This window comes from Etheostoma cragini, chromosome 19 (assembly GCF_013103735.1).
Source record: "Etheostoma cragini isolate CJK2018 chromosome 19, CSU_Ecrag_1.0, whole genome shotgun sequence".
Taxonomy (NCBI): Eukaryota; Metazoa; Chordata; class Actinopteri; order Perciformes; family Percidae; genus Etheostoma; species Etheostoma cragini.
In genome coordinates, this window is record NC_048425.1 from 10,012,095 (window position 1) to 10,032,407 (window position 20,313).

Consider the following 20,313-nt stretch of genomic DNA (forward strand, 5'->3'; position numbering starts at 1 on the left):
GTGGCCACGCATGTTGACACTGAAGCATCTGGACGCCCACTCCATCCCTTTAGACTTTGTTATCACAAAGGAGAAAAATAGGAAGAGAGAAAAGAGTGTGAGCTGTGTGGGGTGAAATTAACGTCTTGTGAGAACAGGCATGGCTGGACTTTGGCTCCTCCAGGACTTGAGGAGGCTTAATCTCACTGCAACATCTGGCAGAGGCTGGGCAGGCAGAGGCAACATCAAGGCATCCTACAGTCCAAAGGCTCTTGAGCAATTTCAGAGCTGAAGAAAGACACCATTCAGCTCTGTTCTACCCTTCCACTCCTTGGTCCTTTCCCCTTCCAATGAGGTTATTGTGAGCATGAGTGGTTGTTTTGTTTTCAGCCTATTCTTTTCTTTTCAAGTGCTTGTGAGTAAAAAGCTAGGTGGCAATCTTCCACAATCGATTGCTTTGTTTGAACACTGCATATCTGTTGTGCGTTCACTGAAAAATGCACAGTTAAGCTTTATTGATCGGAAAGTATGAACAAATTACGTTGTTGTTATGCTAAGCCGTTATATAAATAAATGCCTATCATTCTCAATTGCTTTCGCAATTCATCAATTTTGGCAAGATCAAAACCAGGTGGTCAGCCTTTTAGCCAAAAGGTATTCAAAATAACAACAGCAGTTGGAATTTGTTTGTTCCAAAATCTTGCTTAATACCATAATGACATCAGCACAATATTAATATTTGCTTAACTCTGTTTTTTTCTTCTGCTGCTGCTTTGATGCAGACACAACTTTTTAGTCTATGATTTTGTTTTATTTCTCTTCAGCAAATAAGAACAAAATCCATAATCTGGTTTGGATGATCCAAAGTAATTTTCTATTACTACAGGCCCTACACAAATCTATAATCCTGTATCTCTAGCCAACATCAAACTCCATTTTTTTTGCTGGGGAAAAGAAAAAATTGTTATTGCCATCCCCAAAGGGTGAGATTAAGTTGGAGATGTGTGTGGCCCAGACATAAAAGATCATTAGCCTTGATCAGATTGATTAAGATCAGCATGGGCAGCTCAGAACATCCCTCACACAAACACAGCACCAGGTCACAAAATCTATCAGCCGGTCTCAGAGGCCGGCCACACTGACCACGGTTAGATTTGATCTGTTACTGTCCAACTGTATATGAGCCGTTTTTCCTCTTAGACATGTTCATGGTCATTATCATGGTCAGGCAGACCGGATCAGTTTGAGGGACATTAAAAATGACTATCCTCTGGCATCTGATTGAACAGCATTCATTTTTACTGCCTCGGCAGGGTGTTGTTCTTTTCAGTTTTTCTTTTTTGGAAAACATTCCTCACAATGGCTAGCAAGTTGACCACACTGAAAACTGAAATTCTCAGTTTCACATTTACATAGTACGTTCAAAACAAAAATTATCATCCATACCACTACACTCTTTCTTTGTCAACTACTCTTAGCACTTGGTTCAGTGAGGTGTTCAATGCCTTGCAAATGCTCCATTCATTCGACCTCTCAGCTTCCACTTCCTTCAGCTTTAGGGTCTTTTTTTTTTTAGCCTCTACAGAAAGACCACTGCACCAGGCAACAAGGTAGACATGTGCTTACAATATGAAACTATACATCACACATGCAGTCCTTCAGGGAGAGGACATGCTTGACTATCAGTACACAGATGGCAATGAGTGGCTGGCTTGCCCGTAAAAACAGGTCAGTGTCGCAGGCAGATCATCAATCGCCCCACAGTGCAAAAGCAAGGGCCACCGACCGCTTTCCAGGGGCCTCGGCCTCCCCGGGGCTTTCAACATCTCTGTGCATCATTAATCTCAACCAACCTTTGACCGCTTGCTCTACAACACTAATTAGAGCAAATACGTTCCCAGTAAAACCCTAAAAATAGAAGAGAAAGAGTTCAGTAGCACTCTAAAGGGGTTTGATATCAGAGACAACGAGCCATTAAATAAATCTATTGGGCTGTCTCGTTGATACACAACACACTGGGAACTGGCAACTCCTTGTTTTTAATTAAATTGCATGACAAACTTTCAGTTTTATTAAGTATCTCCGTAAAACCCTGGGGTATGTTTTTAAGTCAAAATGAAATCCAACGCTTATTTGAAAAAAAAAAAAAACCTAAAAAACAACAACAAGGAGGTGGTCCTGTCTCAAATTGCTGGGAGTCCACATAATTAAGTTACAGTATATGGCCTTGTCCAGAGCAAAGAAATATCTGCAGAACAAAAGAACAACAATATTTGGTCCACTACTTTTTTACTATAACTCTAAACGAATGTAGGTTTTACTAATGTGCTCTGATGAAAGTTCACGTAGGACCCCAGGGTCACTCAGGAGTTGCCTACCCTGCCTTGGGTCCATCACAGTGTAAAATCACACATCTTCATCACCCTTTTATATTCAATCTCCCCCTCCATTTTTTTCTGCCTCACAAAGCTTTGTTTTTGCCCTTCACCTCACTCTACATTGTTCTGGAGAGACATCTTAATCAGACTGAATGGTGGGATTGCCACCACTTCCCTACCTTCCCCCTGACACTTTAAAGCAAGATCGTCAGCGGTACAGGCATCGAACCGACTGCAAGGATACTTTTGCGCGCACTCACACACACACACACACACACACACACACACACACACACACAGTTATTAAAGGAGGTAGAATAGTCAGGTTTAAACAGTCTACAACTTCACACTTACTACATCCCAAGCACAAACCACAATTCAAATAAAGTTCACTAGGTTAGCTGATAACAATGAAATGACTATGACTTCATACCAATATGTCAACTGATAAACAACTCATGCTTGGTATAAAGATTGAGAAGTAAATGCAGTATTCAACTTTTCAGCTTTAAAGAATACCTGGAGCAAGAATGTGTTCGTCATAGCGATTTCCCCTGTTGGCTCGGGCCATGTGATAGGTAATCCATCACCTAAAACTCAGCTAGGAGAAACTACAACTCCAAAACATGCACCAATACCAGACACCTGTTCACTACTCAACACAAAGATTCAAAACAGCCTTTTGTCTTATCTGGGAGTCTGATTTTAATGAGAAACCTACTCAGTCAACCAGTGAACCTCTTCCTAAACACTGCAAAGTGGAGACAGATAACAGCCTGCAGACAGACAAGCCAAGGCTGATCCATCCCTAAAGCCTGCTACATCACACACTGGTTCATTGCCTGGCCCTAGAGCTAATGAGGCCCCTTGGGGGCCCTCACAGGCAGCCATCGTTCACCTTTGCTCGAGATAGAAGGGAGGAGGAAGACAGTATTTCAAAATCACCATGTCATGTTTTGTTAACTTTTACAAAACTATGTTATCTAGTAACCAAACTCAAGATTGCCAAGCTATCTCAAAGTTTTCCGTTCTTTTTTTTTTTGAGTCCATGGATAAATTCCTAAGTGAAATAAACAACCATATGCTTATGTCCACAGAGATAAACCACAGTAAAACAAAATCAAATTTAAAAAGACAAGATAAAATAAACAAGAGATAAAACGGATTATTTTGGTTGCACATTCGTCACTTTTGTCTTGATCAGACACTGGAATTTAGGCCCCCTGGACGTCACTTATAACCGCAGTCCAAACTGACAATGCCCCTGCTGGCTTAACAAGCAGCCAGCATCAGCATCCATGACAGCATTAAGGAAAGCCATCAGAGGGCCCGTGAAGTAAAGCATCAGTCTTACCTTCAGCAGCATACTCTTCAGCTTCAGGGAGGGTCCAAAGGAAATGCAGGAAAAAGAAAGAGAAAAGACACAAAGAGCAGACTCATTAGATGAGATTACTTACTTAATTTACTTCTCTTTAAATAAATGTCTTATTTTTTCTTCAAACTAAATCTTTACACGATAAAATCTAAATAAAGACTGCCGAAGAGGCTTGAGATCTGACAGCCAAAAAAAAAAAATCTGTCGGCTCACTGAAATATCTGATCCAATGTTTTTTTTCCCTTCTAGTGACTCTCTTAAAAAGCCAGCAAATGGTAATGTAATTTTATAAACACCATTTATCATCTTTAAGAAATGTCTAATACTGTAATCACTCTACCTCACACAGGGAACTGGAGGCTTCAGTCAGAGAGGATCCCCAGCTGAGAGACACTGACTCAAACACACTTTTCTCTGGCTTACTGATACAGTGAGTTTGAGTATTAGAGTTCAGACTACAGCAGGACCCTAGAATCAGAAAAGCTACCCTACAGCTGCGGAGGCCAATCACTAATGCTGGAAAATAAAACTACAGCCGCCTGCCACTCTAAACCCCATGTTGGAAGAAGAGTCCCTACCCAAAAATATAAAACTGCCTCTAGCTTGGCATGGCATCCAGGTGGAGAGCTTGGCACTTTGATCTGGTATTATGTCTGCTGGGTCTAGGTCTTCATGGGCCACAACTGGATTAAGTTGTAGCATGGTCAATAACATTCAAAAGTGACTCTACTCTGCACTGGTTCAATAAGTTAATGGAGTACGGCATTTCAGTCGGAGCATTAATAGCTGCAGGCATTTAGTGCAACAGCAGCATCCAATTTATGGAATACTATGAGGTCAAGTAAAGAGAAAAATATTCTACATTTTTAAGCTAAAAGGGCAAATCTATTTTTCATATATAGTCCATATAAGTCAAATGTGTGGGGAAGCCAACATAGTAAAAGCTTTTAGCATTAAGATTTCATGATAACAGCAGCTTCCATTTATAAATCTGAAATGCACCATTGGGGGCCAAATGTGGCAGAAAGGTAGGCAAGTCAACCAGATTTCCCATAATACACCAGCACAGTTCTTGAAAAGGAATTATCTTGATTGAATGTATCGGCTCATGAGATGAATGGACCCATATTATATGCCTTCTCATGGATTCCTTACTATTATTGAGCTTTTTGAAATTAAATAATGGTGTAACTGAAACCACAGGGTTAATAAAATAATGACTTTAGGGGATGTAACATTCTTATTTTGCCCCTCAATCATACAACAGTAACTCTCAAGGACATTTAACCAGGACATCGGGACTTCTTAAGTTGAAGGACAATCGCACTATGTATCTCTGATGCCTGAACTACTGAAGTATACAGTAACATAAAAGTATAAAGATTAAACCCCTCCTTAAGGGTAGATTGTTCCAATGCAGAAAGCAGCAGAACCTGCAGAAAGGATACCAGTGCACTGATTGAAGTGCTGTCATTTATGAATGACAGAACGTTTGCCAAGCTTAAGCATGGGAATCGTGTTTGTCTGATGTTTGTAGTGTCTGTCTACATAATCACTGGCCATGACTCTGCCTTTCCTCCAGTCTCATCTCAGATCATAGTCCATCATCCTTTTTCATTGTGCTCCCTCATTTCTTCCTTTCTCCCTCCCAAGATGAAGCAACCACTGCTGGATGTACAGCAGAGAATGTTGTTTATATCATGTCAGGGAGAAACAAACAATGGTTTAATGTCAAGACACGGTTTTGTGTTACCACATAAACGGAAGATAAAAATAACTTTTTTTTGAGGGAAGACATTTCTTATCTCTTGAGATCACTAAGACTCATTTGTCAATAGGCCCTGCACACACACGTAATGGTGGGCACCACTAACTAAATCTATACCATTTCAAGGTTTACTCTTACTTGACAGATATTCCTCTTGAGCAAGCATTGTTTCACACTGGGAGTAGTTATGAAATCAAGCCTTAGGGAAGAAACACGATTTCTGTCAGACACTTACTGGGATATACCCCATCCCTCTAAGCTAGTACCTTTTATCCCACTGATAGTTTCCAGTAGTCTTTGCTACCCATTACTTTTATCCCGTAGCTGTTTTCCATTAGGGTGTATCCCACATAGCCCCAGGCCTTAAGCTCCACTGGGCTCCTAGTCTTTTTGACGTACTTTGGGATTCATATGGGAATGTGGAGAATGTATTCAGAGGAAAACGCTCAGATCTACATATGTGTAATACCATAGCTAAAATGGGGCACTAGGATAAAAAGAGGAACACAAATTCTTTATTCTAACCTTTTCATCCCAACCAAAGACTAATAGGAATCAAAAAAAGCTAAAAAGCAGAAAAACTCAACATTAAAATTGACAGCCTGTAAAATGTGACATTTCTTTAAATATCTCTAAATTAGTGTGCAACACCTCCAGCAACAAAAATAAAATTAATCAAGGAGACAGTCAAAGGATAGATAAGAGAGCAGAAATCAAACTTGGGCTGCAATAAAAATAGATTAAATAAATACCAAAGTAAAATTCAGATGGAAGCAGTGGAGATGCTGGATTTCTTCACCAATGAATCCCTGAGGCTTTGGAGGCAAATGAGAGACTTTTCAGACCTAATCCTAACCAAGCTAACTAAAGGATTTACCGAGGAGAAAAAAGCATGCCTGCATTGAAAAACAACCTCCTCTCCATTGCTTTCCTCCCATTTATTTGCACACCAAGGTAGCCCCAGAATTAGCTGTTGCTTGGATACAAAAAGAGCATGAATTGGCATAAAGTAATATTGCAAAAAATGTCATGGTACATTACCAGTTCTAAATATGCCTAACAGCTATACCATAATTATAACGTGAAATATCAACAACAAGCTTAAAAAGTACTTAGGAACTATATTTAAAAAGTATGCACTGGATATAAACGATATGAGATACGGTTACACATCTAACTACCAATAGACTACTCTCAAAGCCATTCTGTCAGTAAATATTCAGTCAGTTAATAAGAGATCTGGCCTTAAAGGATCCACCAATATGCATCCTAAATAAATCTATTGCAATTGTTGACTTCTTTTGTAAATTAATCATCTGTAATTGTCAGAATAATTTTCTCATTATAGATAAAGGGCTAAAGCACAGCAGCAAGTCGTCACAGAGGGAGTTCAAGCTCAACATCACAGGCAGCAGGAAAATGACTGCATCGCTCACTGGCACTTACACTCGGCTGAAGAAGCCCTTGCAAATCCCACACACATCAAATCACCCGCACGCTCCAACTCAAATCTACAGCATCTTTTGATCTAGCTACAAACTGCGAAATACACATTATGGTGTATTTTTATTTTTAATGTATGAAACCAGTAAAAATGTATAAAATAGAAATATTCAGTGATATTTAGTAAAATGGTATTTTACTTTGATACTAGATATGGTGCTGTTAATTTGCTATGTACCTGGTAACTGTACTGGTATCTATTCTATAGTAGTCTCACACTGCCAGACCCTAACAGCTCTGTGTCAGCGATGGAGTATGGTATGGCTACACCGCCTATCTATTCTGGGATAGAGTGAAACACTCTGGCTTGTTTCTACCTCTTTCAAACAATCACAACCATCCTGTATTGAGATAGCGAGAAGGGAGGGACATGAGGCACATGAGAGACACGCCGGACGTCATGCTTTTTTCCGGCAATGTACATCCGTTGTGTCAGAGTTTCTCGTAGTAAAGATATGAATAAAATACCAGTCTAGTACTGTGAATAGGTTGCTTATGTATGAACTTAAATGCTAAAAAATAGTACCCGGATGACAATTAATGTCAATTTTGAATTCAACATATTTGTTTTAAAAGGAAAAGCTGAAAACAATATATAAACATAAACATTTTACCACACAGTTAAATATTTGCTAAGCATATACACCTTTTAGTTAATGTCCATGAAATGGTTCGCTTGGCTACTGTTTCCATCTATTTTCCGGCTGCAGTTCACCCCATCCTATATTTTGTAGCTTGAATGTGGCATAGGGCAAATAAGTCACCAGAGTGGATATTGGAGCAGCACAGAGAACAACATTTTCTTTGAAGCCACACAGGTTAGCATTACCCAAACAATGCTGGGTTCAAGTAAATGTGGACAGTTTTAGCGTTAAGGAAACAAAGAGTGTGTGCTGTGAACAATACTGGCTCTAATGCTTTCTTTGGTATACCTAGCGTGTATACAATTCTACTTAATAAAGCACAGTGTTTGAAATGTCTGTAAATTGCTTTGGAGTCAGCTTTTTATTCCAAACTTCAAATGCAGACCATTATTTAACATGGCCCCTGTATTGTGAGTCACTCTAGTTGCATTGGAAATACTTTGAAAGTCTGTTATTTTAGCCAGCATAGTGTCCCTCAGAAAAACTGAGATTTCAAAAGGGAAAGAGGGAATAGAAAACGCCCTTTCCATCCAAGCCCATTTGACATGACTTCAGGGAGGCTCAGAGGAACAGAAATGACAGCATTAGTAAATAAAAGAGACACGTAAGTAGAGAGAAGGGACACACACACACACACACTTTTCCTCTTTATATTCAAATCAGAGGGAAGCTTGGTCCTGAACTTTCTATCAGACTGATAAATTAATCCACAAGACATGGCCTTTGCAGATTTTACACCAAATCTCGATCGCAAAACACAAAACTTGCTTCCGACAAATGCGCAGCTAGAGTTGAGGCTTTCTAATCCTGATAAAGAAAAAAATTTATTAAAAACGTGTCTACTGGTTTATCTAGCTAACATAACAAAAAGAGAACTGGGGTCAAATGGTAAAGGTTAGAGTAATGCAACCTTAAACAGGTTTGTTTCTTCACTGAGCAGCAGAAACTGATATCACTGCCATATCTGGTGTTTTTAAAATGCCCTGTATTAAAGCAATATTTGGAAATATGGTGTACTGTACACCCCATGAGCCAAGGAAGAAGAGATTCGTTTTTGGTGCAGATCAAGAAGTGCGTAAAGGATTTGTTAACACAGCATGATAAGGTATGAACTTCGGTGACTGTCTATCACTATGTTTCTGGGTACAGATGAAATCATTTTCTATTTTTAATATACCGTACAGATTGCTCTTCCTAGGCAGATTTGGGTGCTTTCTAGACAACTTTCATTTAGCAACAATCATGCACATCTGTAGCATATCTGTACTGTCAGACTTAAACCTCACACAGTGCTGTCTCATAGAGCAAAAGCAGGTATCAGAGGGAGGTTGGGGAGAGGTAATAACTTGAGAAATGAATGGGTGAGCACCTCTTTTGCCAATGTCATCACACCGCTGAGAGTTAAAGTTAGAGGACGGGGTGAAGGTAATGGTTGACATATATCAGGGCCCTTGGACAAGAATAAACAAGGACAAGGTCAGACAGAAATAAGCAAAGATAGCAGTGGGCAACATTAGATACTATTAGATACTAATAGTATTATTTTTATTTAAAACTGAGTCAGGGTGGTTCATTAATTTAATTACAAGCTAATAAATGAAGCCAGTTTTGAGGAGCGTGAGCTGTAAAACAGGATAGCAGTAGAACAATTTGAGTCTTCTAAAACAGGACGATGTGTTTCAACAGGGGAGAGCCAAACAGAACTCATTTCAACAGTTCAAATGAGACATAGGCTAATTAAGCAAGAGATTATCGCCTGCCTAATAGGAGCTGACTGGGCAGAGTGAGGGGCGAGGAGAGGCAAAAAGAAAGTAAAGGAAGACAGTTTGTTGATGCTCAAAACGATATGGGCTTGGGAGCTATCAGACACATGAGCTTATACAACCCAATCTGTTCTGTGAAGAGCGGCAATAAAAAGGACTTGAAAGGTCAAACCAAGCTTGAATTGCTCTTCCATTTACCAAAGGCAACCTAAATATAATATATAACTTACAAACTTTGTTGTGACATGGATGTTACAATAAAGTTTGACACATGAGAGGTATTAACTTAATCATTTGCATTCCAGTTCCTCCTGCGAGTGATTGAAAGGAAGGAAAGTGAAAAAAATACAGCACAAATTTGAAAAATACTCAACTGAGGCACAATGAAATAGAAAAAATAAAAATAAACTTTGACTAAATCAAATGAAGGCCTCATGTTTGCTGTGATGGATTATGTGGCTCTGTCCATCTTCAAATCTGTGGAGCTAGGTTTTTTTTTCTTCTTCACAATATTTAAAGATGGATGGGAGCTTGTTATGAAAGTAGAGAAAATGAGTGCTGATATCTGTAGCTGTGCTGACTGTGTGCAGACAGCAAGCAGATGAAATGCATTGCAGCTATATGGCATAAAGAGCTTTAAAACACTATTAAAATGCTTCCATCATTTTACAACAGTGACATTTTAAATAGGAAAAAAGGAAAGTGCTTGATAATCCACGTTTCCTGTGCATGTATTTGAGCAGCCAGTGGATGAGTGTATCTTTCACCAATCAAGCGTTGGCCTGGCTTGGCTGCCTTCCTGTCTATTAAGGCCCTCCAGCCTAGCGGACTTAATGACCTTTGATTTTCAACTCGGCTCATTTTTCACTACATTTAACCTTGATTTTAAATTCAATTGAAGTTTGTCACGTGTCACCGCAAATAAATTTGAAAGTAATGACTGGTGCTGAGTTAACTAACGTATTCATTTATGAGGAGAAAAGAAGCTCTTTCATGTCTCTATTGAAGATTTGCAACAACAGCGAAGCTATGTTTAAAAGGGATGTCATCTATCCGTTACAATGGCATTACTGATTTAAAAGAGCACTGGGTTGTCGGGGTAACAAATTAAAACCACACATTATAAATCATTACTCCATAATGTTCAAAGCATTCCAGGTTAAATTGTTTGATTTGTTTTAGTGAACACAAGCTGCCTTGTGTAGTTCTACATTAGTTAGGGATTTCCTACATTTTCCAGAATGCCTTTCGACAGCCCCCAAGAAAATGCTGCAGATTGTGTGTGTGTGTGTGTGTGTGTGTGTGTGTGTGTGGAAACAACAAGCATCAGTTGAGTTACATATTCAGTTTCATCCAGTGAAGAAAAAGTGAACACTGCACCACATCATCCAAACAAAACATGTATTGTGGTTTCCTAGCATTCTAGTCTATTAAGGCTGCTGTCAGCAGGGTATTTCTGCCTCTTCTACACTACAATGACTTCCTCCCTGTATGACTGCTCGGCACTGATGTAAAATGGCAGCTCAAGTAAGTTCTAGCAAGCCCTTGCTCTTTGATTATAAGGGGCTGAAACCGAAACCTGACATTTACTGATGGTGTTTCAGATAGCCGAGGGTTTTTTTCTGCAATTAAATTGTGCTCTAGCTATGCTTAAAGTATCTTAACTTGGCATCATGTCATCTGTATTTGGACGGTTATCTGTGGAAATGAGACTAATGCATGACCACACAGCAGGTATGCAAGCTGTATTTTACGGGGGATTCTAGTTTAGACACACTGGGTAATCTAAAACCTTTCAGGAGTGCATTAGTTTAAAAATAATAACTATACTGAAAAACCAAATTAAAAGGTGACATTTGTGCTCCCTGATTATAGACTATTTACTTTACATGTAGACATATCCAACTTTTTATTAGAATTTGAAATGACTTCTTGTACTCTAGCTAATCCCTGTTCAAGGTGACCTAAAAAGATTTGTTTTCATTGGTCCTGAAATCTCTGACTATGATCATGAACTCAGCAAATGACATGAAGAGATCATGTTTCTTTGTCCCTAAATGTGAAATCCTCTTTCAGATTATTTCTTCCGATAAATAAAAGCTACATTTTTTAGATTATTATACACAAACATGCAAGATAGCTACAGATTAAGGGAGAGCCTGTTTTTGTGCTTTTAATCTACAGGATGTTATTTTCTTTACTGTCATTTCATACTGAATATACTGTGTGTTTACTGCAGTGGCTCAGTGTGTTTTTCTCAACAGATGAACAAGAATGAACAAGAGTGCTGTTCATGTACATGTGGAGATTTAATTTACTGAACCAATTATCTACATCTACTATTCATTAAAAAGTGCGTATTGCCTATTACACATGATGAAAAATGATCTAAAATGTGAAGGCCTGAGAGTGAACAGGTATCAATCAAGGTATTTGTGCAAACAAAGCAATTTGTGAGCCGTCAAGTAACTGCTTTGAAGTACAGAAGTGAATCTCAATCAAACAGAGGCTGTTTGGTCTTACAGGGAGTTACAACAGGCCTGCAATAAAGCCACAGCATTTACAAGATTGACAACTATTGACTGAAAAACTGGTCTAAAAGGAGAAACTCAGACATGGGATGACATCATTGGCTGTTCAAGACAGCCTGCCAGCTTAATCTCTGTGAAGTCACTGCCTATTTGATGCCCCTTTCTGAGACATCAGTGGTGATTAGACATCAACTGTAAGTTGTGGCTGCCACACTTTAGAGATTTTTACTTTCTTAAGTTTAATTCATGCTCACAGTCTGTATGACTGGTTTAAAGAAAAAGCCAAACGACTCATTTGCTGTCAAAGCATTGCAGTGACATGTCAACCTCTGGGCTCAGCATCTCAAGTCTCTATCCCCATGGCAAAGACACAATGCAAAGTCATTTCTATGTGTAGTTTTAAAATCAGAGCATAGCACTAATTGTTGAGATGTGGCTCCCACCGGTGTTCCCAGTGCTAAAAATAAATATAAGTATGATGCTTTGAGGGGATTTGGATAACGGGGTGTACCAAGATGACACATATAGTTAGGTTCAATCAGCAACAGTAGATCCACCTCATTGATGTCACTAACTGTTAGCTGGCAGCCAGTCAGCTCCCTCCCTCAGCCCAACAACTGTGAGCAAAGACACATCAACACACATTAAGTGACATGTTTGCTGCTCCATTTCTCTACCAGACCCCTGACTGAGGGATCTGACGCCTCTTGCAGCTCCCATCATGTGCTCTTTTTTTGATCTAATGATGAGTCATGTTTAATTCAACTATGTAGATTATTCATAAATAAAAAGGTCTCTATGAATCACTTGAGACATGGTGCAAAAAAAGTTCTAAGTGTAACTGTACATAATGCAAAAAAAAAGATTTTATGAATCTGTCACTCTGCCTAAACCCTGTTTAAAAATGTAGTTATATAGAAATTGCATTTTTCATAGGATATTTTGTGTATTGTTGCTGCAGAAAGGTCAAGAGAGGATTAGTGTGGGGTGGGAGGAGGTGGTCTGACAGTTCATCGATGATAGCATCACATTAGTATCGACACCAAGAACTCACTAGGAAAGCAAATCTTATCTTTGCAAAGCTAGGAAGACAGGGGAGATGGGAGTGAGGGGGTAGATAATGGGAAAAAGAGGAGAGGGAAACAGAGGGAGGGGAGTACCCACTGGGGAGGGAGAGATATGAGATGTATAAAACCTTGGCAGAGTGCTTATCTCTTATGTGGAATAAGAAGCAGGATGAGACTGAGGAGTGTTGTTTAAGGGTGGGGGCTAAGAGGAAATCTACACAATTTGATGAAACATCAAGCCGTGCAACAAACACTTTGAAACTCTGGCTACATTTCTGGTCCATTGTAACTTCCTTTCCGGTGTCATTTAGTTGTTTGATGGTATAACTGGTGGTGTGTGTGTAATTTGCCCGATGTGAACAACAAACATGGAAAACTGATGTCCACAAAGCTACTATGGAGTTTCAAGCCACCACTGGCAGTTTTTTTACTTTGACTGCAGTAACTAAAAGCACTCGCTAATAATATGGTCAATCTTCTCACCGGTGGCCTCATTTGCTTATTTGTTTTACATTTACAAATTTGTAAATTTGTAAATGTATGTAAATTGTAAGCATTTACATTACATTTTACATTAGGCAGTTACTATGACTTCTGACTACGACTTATTTATTTTTAAATGATTTATTGCATGTGTCTTGCTACACATTGTCCCTTCACTAACAATATTGTTATTGTTCTCTACATGTAAAAACTGGATTATGCTGGATTGCAGTAAATCATTGTTAATTTTCTCTGAGATGTATGCAGGGCTGGGCAACAGTGTCAGAAATTAAGAGGGGCAAAGGGCAGAAATGCCCCAAGAAATCTCAGAATACCCATACAAAACGCAACTGAGGGGCCCAAAAAAAACGATATTTACCAGTTTAGGCTAATATTGGAATTCTACATTAAGCCATCATTTTATTTTCATTCAATTTATTTAATTTCCATCTCTATGACACACACATTTAAAAAACAGTACCGTTTATTTACTCATGTTGGCACCAGGTTGTGCTTACTGAATGCATCTTAATTTGGCATCATTTTACATTAAAAACAGAAACTTTATACACTATAACAATTTCTTTATGTGCCCTCAAATTATTCACAGTAAATGCCACAGCCGTGGTTTAGTGTGTGTGACGCCTGTGACTGTTCACCACTTTTTGGTGGCAGTGCCTGCCCTTTTCCAAATAGTTTCCACTGATGGCTTCTCAGACGGTTCTGTGTGACAAACCTACTGGCATATCATGTTAGGCATAAGTTGCCACCAACATTTTTTTCTTTCATTTCCTATGCTGTCGGGCAATACGTTTTAAGTCAAGATTAAATAATTTTTGAAATTAGTAGGTCTTTGTGTTCAACAAACTCTTCAAATGCAAAAAAGCATTTTCTTATTTCCTAATTACATGTTTCTTAGAATCTTATTATTCTTCTTCAACATGTCTTGGTGCTTGTATTGCCATCAGCAGATACAAACAACCAACACCTTGCAGAAACAGTAATGATGGAATGGCAACTGAAGTGAAAAACAGCCATCTGATTAAGAAAAAGAGACACTGACATTTTGAAACAGTACATTCTTTGAGTTGGCACACTAACTCACAGTAGCTCATGAGTAGTGCTGCTTTGCATTTTAAATCTTTATTAGAAGTCAGAAAAATTTCGTAAAAAGAAATTGAAAGCATTGAGTATGCTTATACAGTCTGAACATCAGTCTCAGTAAATGTTGGCATAGTGCCTGGAATACCAACAGCATCCGAGAATGAAGGGGGATGAGCAAAACAAACGAGGCAAGAACAAAAAAAAAAAATGGAGGGATAATAAAAAGGAAGAACACTGGGGTTGGCGGGAATGACAAATCTCTTAATCTCTCCCCATCTCTCTCTGACTATGTTTGTTTTGTGCTGGTTTTGGCCACAAGTCGTCCGTCAATCCCCTCGTAATTTGCCTGTGTCGATCAAGCCTTACAAGCTTCCACACATTCCCTGAGTCCCTGTTAAAATGGTCACGCCAATAAAAGCCCATTCACTTGTAATGAATTGAGAGAGAAGCTAAAGACTAAAGGGGCTGATTTAGTGACAATTGTTGATGATCCTCGATTGAGTTAGGATTGAGCTAGCCAGCCTCTCCATCCCTACAACATGGCTGGCATTGTTGGGGATTTCTAAAAGAAAAAAAGGCTTCCAATTCCCATTACTTCTCATCGGCCTCTGAAATAGACTTCTAGACAATGTACACTGTGAATGGAAACACCTCACCCTTGAGACACTGTAACTAAATCATTGGCAGTACGGCATGCTCAGAGCCGTGCATTGTGATGAGCTTCTGCAATGCGCCTGAAGATGCAACAAAGCCACTGCAGACTTCACTAAACTTAACGAAAGGATGTCAAACTAGGGTTGGAATGGTTCACAAAATCCACAGTTCAGTTCGTACCGTGGTTTTTTCAGTCACGGTTTGCGGTTCGAGGTTGATAGGGTTTTGGTACATTGCCAATGTCAACATGCTTTTAATTAATTAATTGATTTAGTAAAATAAGTAAACCATTTGCCTTAACAAAATTCTACCTAAGAACAAACACTTCTTCTTTCTCAAATCTTTATTCAAGAATTGGTTTTCTAATGAGTGCAAGAAATGCAACTTTGTTATTTGTATATAAAAATGGCCACCTTATTGACTAAGGTCGTCAACATAAACTAAAGCATAAACTCAACCAGCATTTTTGGACAACAATAGCCGATTACATACATTTGTATTTCCACTGGAAATTAAAAGTGCAGTCTTTTAAATATAATGAAAAGAATATGGCTGGATTGTTTTTAATCAAAAGGAAAGGTATCTCTCTGTTAATAAAACAATAAAACACATTAAGAGCAACATAACCTGTGTAAATGTGGCTTTATATTCAGAGTATTTCCGCTAGCATAAGCCACATGTGTTGCAATTAATCTTCCACTTTTTTCTGTCTTTGTAACTGTTAATCCCAAATGTTCTCACACAGCAGACCGAGACTGACTGACAGCTCTGAACCTCATCCGTGCCAGCTGCAGTTCGCTACAGAGAAAACAGTGGCCCACAATAACTTAATTTGAAGTTTTGTTTTTTTTCTGACGTAAATCTTTGAGGCTAAAATAAACCCCACATGCCCCAATCCATGACTAGCAGACCAAACTGTTCAGATGTTTTACCGGAATCGTCCCCAATGCCAACGGATGTCAACTGCTTAAGTGATATAACAAGAAGTTATATTTTAATGACAGCAGTTCTGTCAGGATTCTCCCTAATTGTGTGCATAGACAAAGAGCCATGGCTCATTCCTTAAATGTCTGATGACTACCCTGAGAAGGCACAACAAATATCCCACTACCAGAGATGTCAAAAAAAAAAAGAATTGCCACGGTAGGGTAGTGGCAGTCAAATCCTGCGGGGTTTCATTGTGAATGAACTGCTGATGCTGTAATCTCCAGGTAAGCTGTTGTAACGCTTGCATCCCTGCTCTTCACTCTCTGTGGCATGCTTGAACGTTGAGCATTGGACTCTTTCAACCCTGAAGCCCCACCACCCCCCAGAGCCGATTACAGCTGTGAGGTCAAGAGAAGCTAATGTGACTTTGTCTGGAACTGCTCGATGTGGCCCTAAGGCCCCTGGATTACATGCACAAAGGGATTCTAAAATACAAAAGTATACAGTGCAAGAATTCAACGCAAAGCTAACAGAAGGGAAAACAATTGTGTTTTGTTTCCAAAAGCTTAAGAAAGAGTAAAACCTTGTCAACACAGGTGAGCAGGGATTGTTGTTCTATTTCTTGCTTTCTGTATCAACGGAGCAGTATTGATTTATTTCCTCCACAGCTTTGAAAGATGAGTTGTTATGTGCACAACAATGTGCTGTAGAGAATACTATCATTTTCCTCAGGCTTGGGAGAATGTTTTGTACTCTACAACAGCCAACAAACAAAGAAAAAAATGATTTAATATAAAAGATTATGCACAGTGCTTGGCTTAAGGTCTCCAGTATAACTGACAGCCGCCTGAAAGCCTGTGATGCAACATAAAGAGCACAGTGGAAAGTGTGTGTGAGTGTGTGTGTATATATAAATAAAAATTGTAATTCATAATATGTATATTTTTGGATAATACGCTGTTTTACTTTCTTATTAAATTCATTCACACCATGCATTGATGTATTCATCCCTCAAAGCCCTTTCTACTTTCTATTCCTTGCTGAGTTATGGATGTTGACCGCATGGGATCTGAAGGCTGCATCAGTGCACGTGCACTGAGATAAGTAAGTATGGGGAGGGATTCAGACACACAGGACAGACTCAGGTACTGTATTACAAGTCACAAAGTCGTATTGGTTTCCTGGAAAGATCTTGTATTGTTTTTTTTCCCTTTAAAATAGCAGAAAAGTAATACTGCAGGCATCTTTGGGATGATACTGAACTTAATACATTTTGCATCTAAAACGTTTAAGAAAAAATAATACTTTGTAATGAAGCATATGTTTGATATAATTATTATATAATGTGCTTGATTCATAGCATATACTATCATGGGGCAATTTATTTTACCTCTCTGTCAAACCTAGGGTTGTATACCTGCTACGAAAGTCAAATGAATTTACATAATACACAACAACAAAACAACCATGTCACTTTCATGTCACACTTAAGCACATTGGAGACCATTATAAATACCATCAGCGTAAATAAAACCAAATTCTAGCCACAAACAAAGTCAAATTATGCGAGCTACTGTTGAAAGATCAAATACAGGAAATGTAAGTAGAGACAATTAAAGCTCCGGAATTACAGGATGTTGTTGTTGTTCACCTCCAAAGAGATTTAGAAGATGTTGGCCAAAGTGTGAAAATGAAATACTGAGCTTTCAAGTAGCATTGTCTTTACAAGCCGTGTCTTTGTCAGTTAGAGAGACAGAGAAAAAAATCATAAAAGTGTTGAGAGTGCAAAAAAAAAGTACCAGCTCACCAAATTTGAACCCACTCAAAAATATATATAAACATGCCATTGTCAAAACGATTGCCTCACAGTTTCAACACCTAGTGAAGCATCTTGCCAGGTGCCAATGTGTGTCAAACTCACTGCTGTTCCATAACAGCGGCTGTCATTGGGAAAATATTCATACTGAAAGTAAACAGTGGGGGGGACTATCTGAAGTTATTCTTGAAAATAGTTGGTAGCCTGGGGCATCCTAACACTTTTCTTCCTTCAAGGTGCATGCCAGAAAATCAATACTCAGAGTGTATGTCTGTATGTACCGTACATGTGGGTATGTGAGTGTGTGTTGACCCACATTATCTCCGGGCTAGTGCAAATGACTGCTTGGGTTCAACTAGGTTTCACTGCACACCATCAGAATCCCCTTACAGACATGAGATTTCACATAGGATCTGAAAATAGACAGATCCATTTCAGAGAAGTATGTCACAGCAGGAGCTTGTTCAACCGTGGACATCTAGGGGTCTGCTAAAAAGGCCGTTGTCTTGTACTATATGGAGATGATCAGGGCTGCTACAAGTTATTATGAGTAATGGTTCCATTCCCATTACTCATCCATTGCATTGTTTGCAACAAAAAAAGAGAGAAGGAAAACAGAAGAAATTATGTAGTATGCATTAATAATGGTTCATTGGTAGTGTAAGATAAAATAAACTCATGATACTTGATACTTGCTCTCCAAAATGTAAATAAACAAATAAATACATAACGTATCATTTATTAGTCCCACAAGGGGAAATTACAATGTACAATGTACTCTGTTGTTATTACACATATTACACACAGGCCTGAATTACACATGCTCATGCACGTGTCAAAATTTGAAAAATGGCCATTTTCATTAAACCCATTACTTGGTGTAAATCATATCTAATCTTAATCATAAAATTAAAAAAAATGTATTGCATAAATGTCTTAATTTGAAATGGGACCACTTAGGGCTGGGACTGCATTTCCGCAATTACATCCCACTATCTCGGCGATGGCATCGTCACTGCATATTTTTGATTAATTTTATATATATATATATATATATATATATATATATATATATATATATATATATATATATATATATTTATTATGTGATATGAAAAATAATGAAAGCAGTGCTGCATGCTGCAGTGTTTAACATTGTACATTAGCCTAGCCGAGGAGCTTCCTTCTTCTTACAGCTTAATCTAGACAAAACCGCAGGGTTGAATTTCAGCGTGCGTGCACGTTTTGTAGCCTAAACAGAGCAGCTCATATTGGATATATTAGAGAGAGCAACAACTTAACGGACAGCCGAGTCAGTCAGTTACAGCTTTCTAAACTGTTTTTCGGGGGCAACACCATTTACTTCACTGGTTTTATTGACAACAGATAAAGCCACCGCGTCTTGAGAAGCTCTAGCTTGTTTTATTTTTTCACTTTTAACTCACTTTACAATAACCTTGCTAAACTATTTTTTTCTCTCTTTTCCTCACAGCGGCTGTCATACGCTACTCTCCATTACTGCTCGCTCTCCTTGCGCGACCACACGGGCACTGATATCACTCACTTAAAGCAGTTTTGCTCACACTTACGCTGCTCTCGTGAGGAAGTTGCGGTGAACCACACTACAGACGGAATTTCTTGCTTTTTAACCACGTTAAGAAAAAATCCATACACCCCTATCCCTAGGACCATTTGTATTAATAATGTTTTAAATCATGGATTAAAAAAAATGTGAGCTAGAAATGGTATGATTTAAACACGGTTATCAGAATGTATTAGGTTTGCAGTAGTAATGACATTAATGTACAGTAGCTTACACTAAAATCTGATTCTCTTCTCTGCAGTCAGTACACTTCAATTCCAACATGTTATTACGGTGATGACCTTTGCAGCACATGATGTATCTGAATGGATCCATGAGACAGAAAACCACTAAAGTTCATTGAAATGTTTCAGATGAGTGGACTGATGTAAACATGCATCACGTTCAAATGATAACGGTCAACAAAACATTTGTGAAAACATCAGCACAAAGTGGAGAGAAAATCAATTTGTTTATTTTAATTTGGTTTTCATCTGCAGGAGTTAAATCCTTCTTGTCAATCCAGCACATCAAAGCATATTCATGAAATATCTCACAGAATGATTGAGCAGATAATCCCCCTTTTGGTGCCCGCTTGCCTACAGGACTATACTAAGTATTTCCTAAATCCATGTGTGTACATTTTTTTTAAATCATTTTGGAAAATACACTCACCGGCCACTTTATTAGGTACCCCATGCTAGTAACGGGTTGGACCCCCTTTTGCCTTCAGAACTGC

At 38.7% G+C, this 20,313-nt stretch overlaps 1 protein-coding gene across 6 annotated transcripts in view; it reads right to left on the reverse strand.

Annotated features, from left to right (window-relative positions):
* nrxn2b (neurexin 2b) overlaps nucleotides 1-20,313 on the reverse strand; it is a 589,914-nt gene that overhangs the window by 537,207 nt on the left and 32,394 nt on the right. For all 6 annotated transcript variants that reach the window (XM_034856686.1, XM_034856684.1, XM_034856685.1 and 3 more), the window contains exon 2: nucleotides 3,712-3,732. In XM_034856686.1, the coding sequence (XP_034712577.1) occupies nucleotides 3,712-3,732 (21 nt within the window). The remainder of the gene's footprint in view (nucleotides 1-3,711; nucleotides 3,733-20,313) is intronic.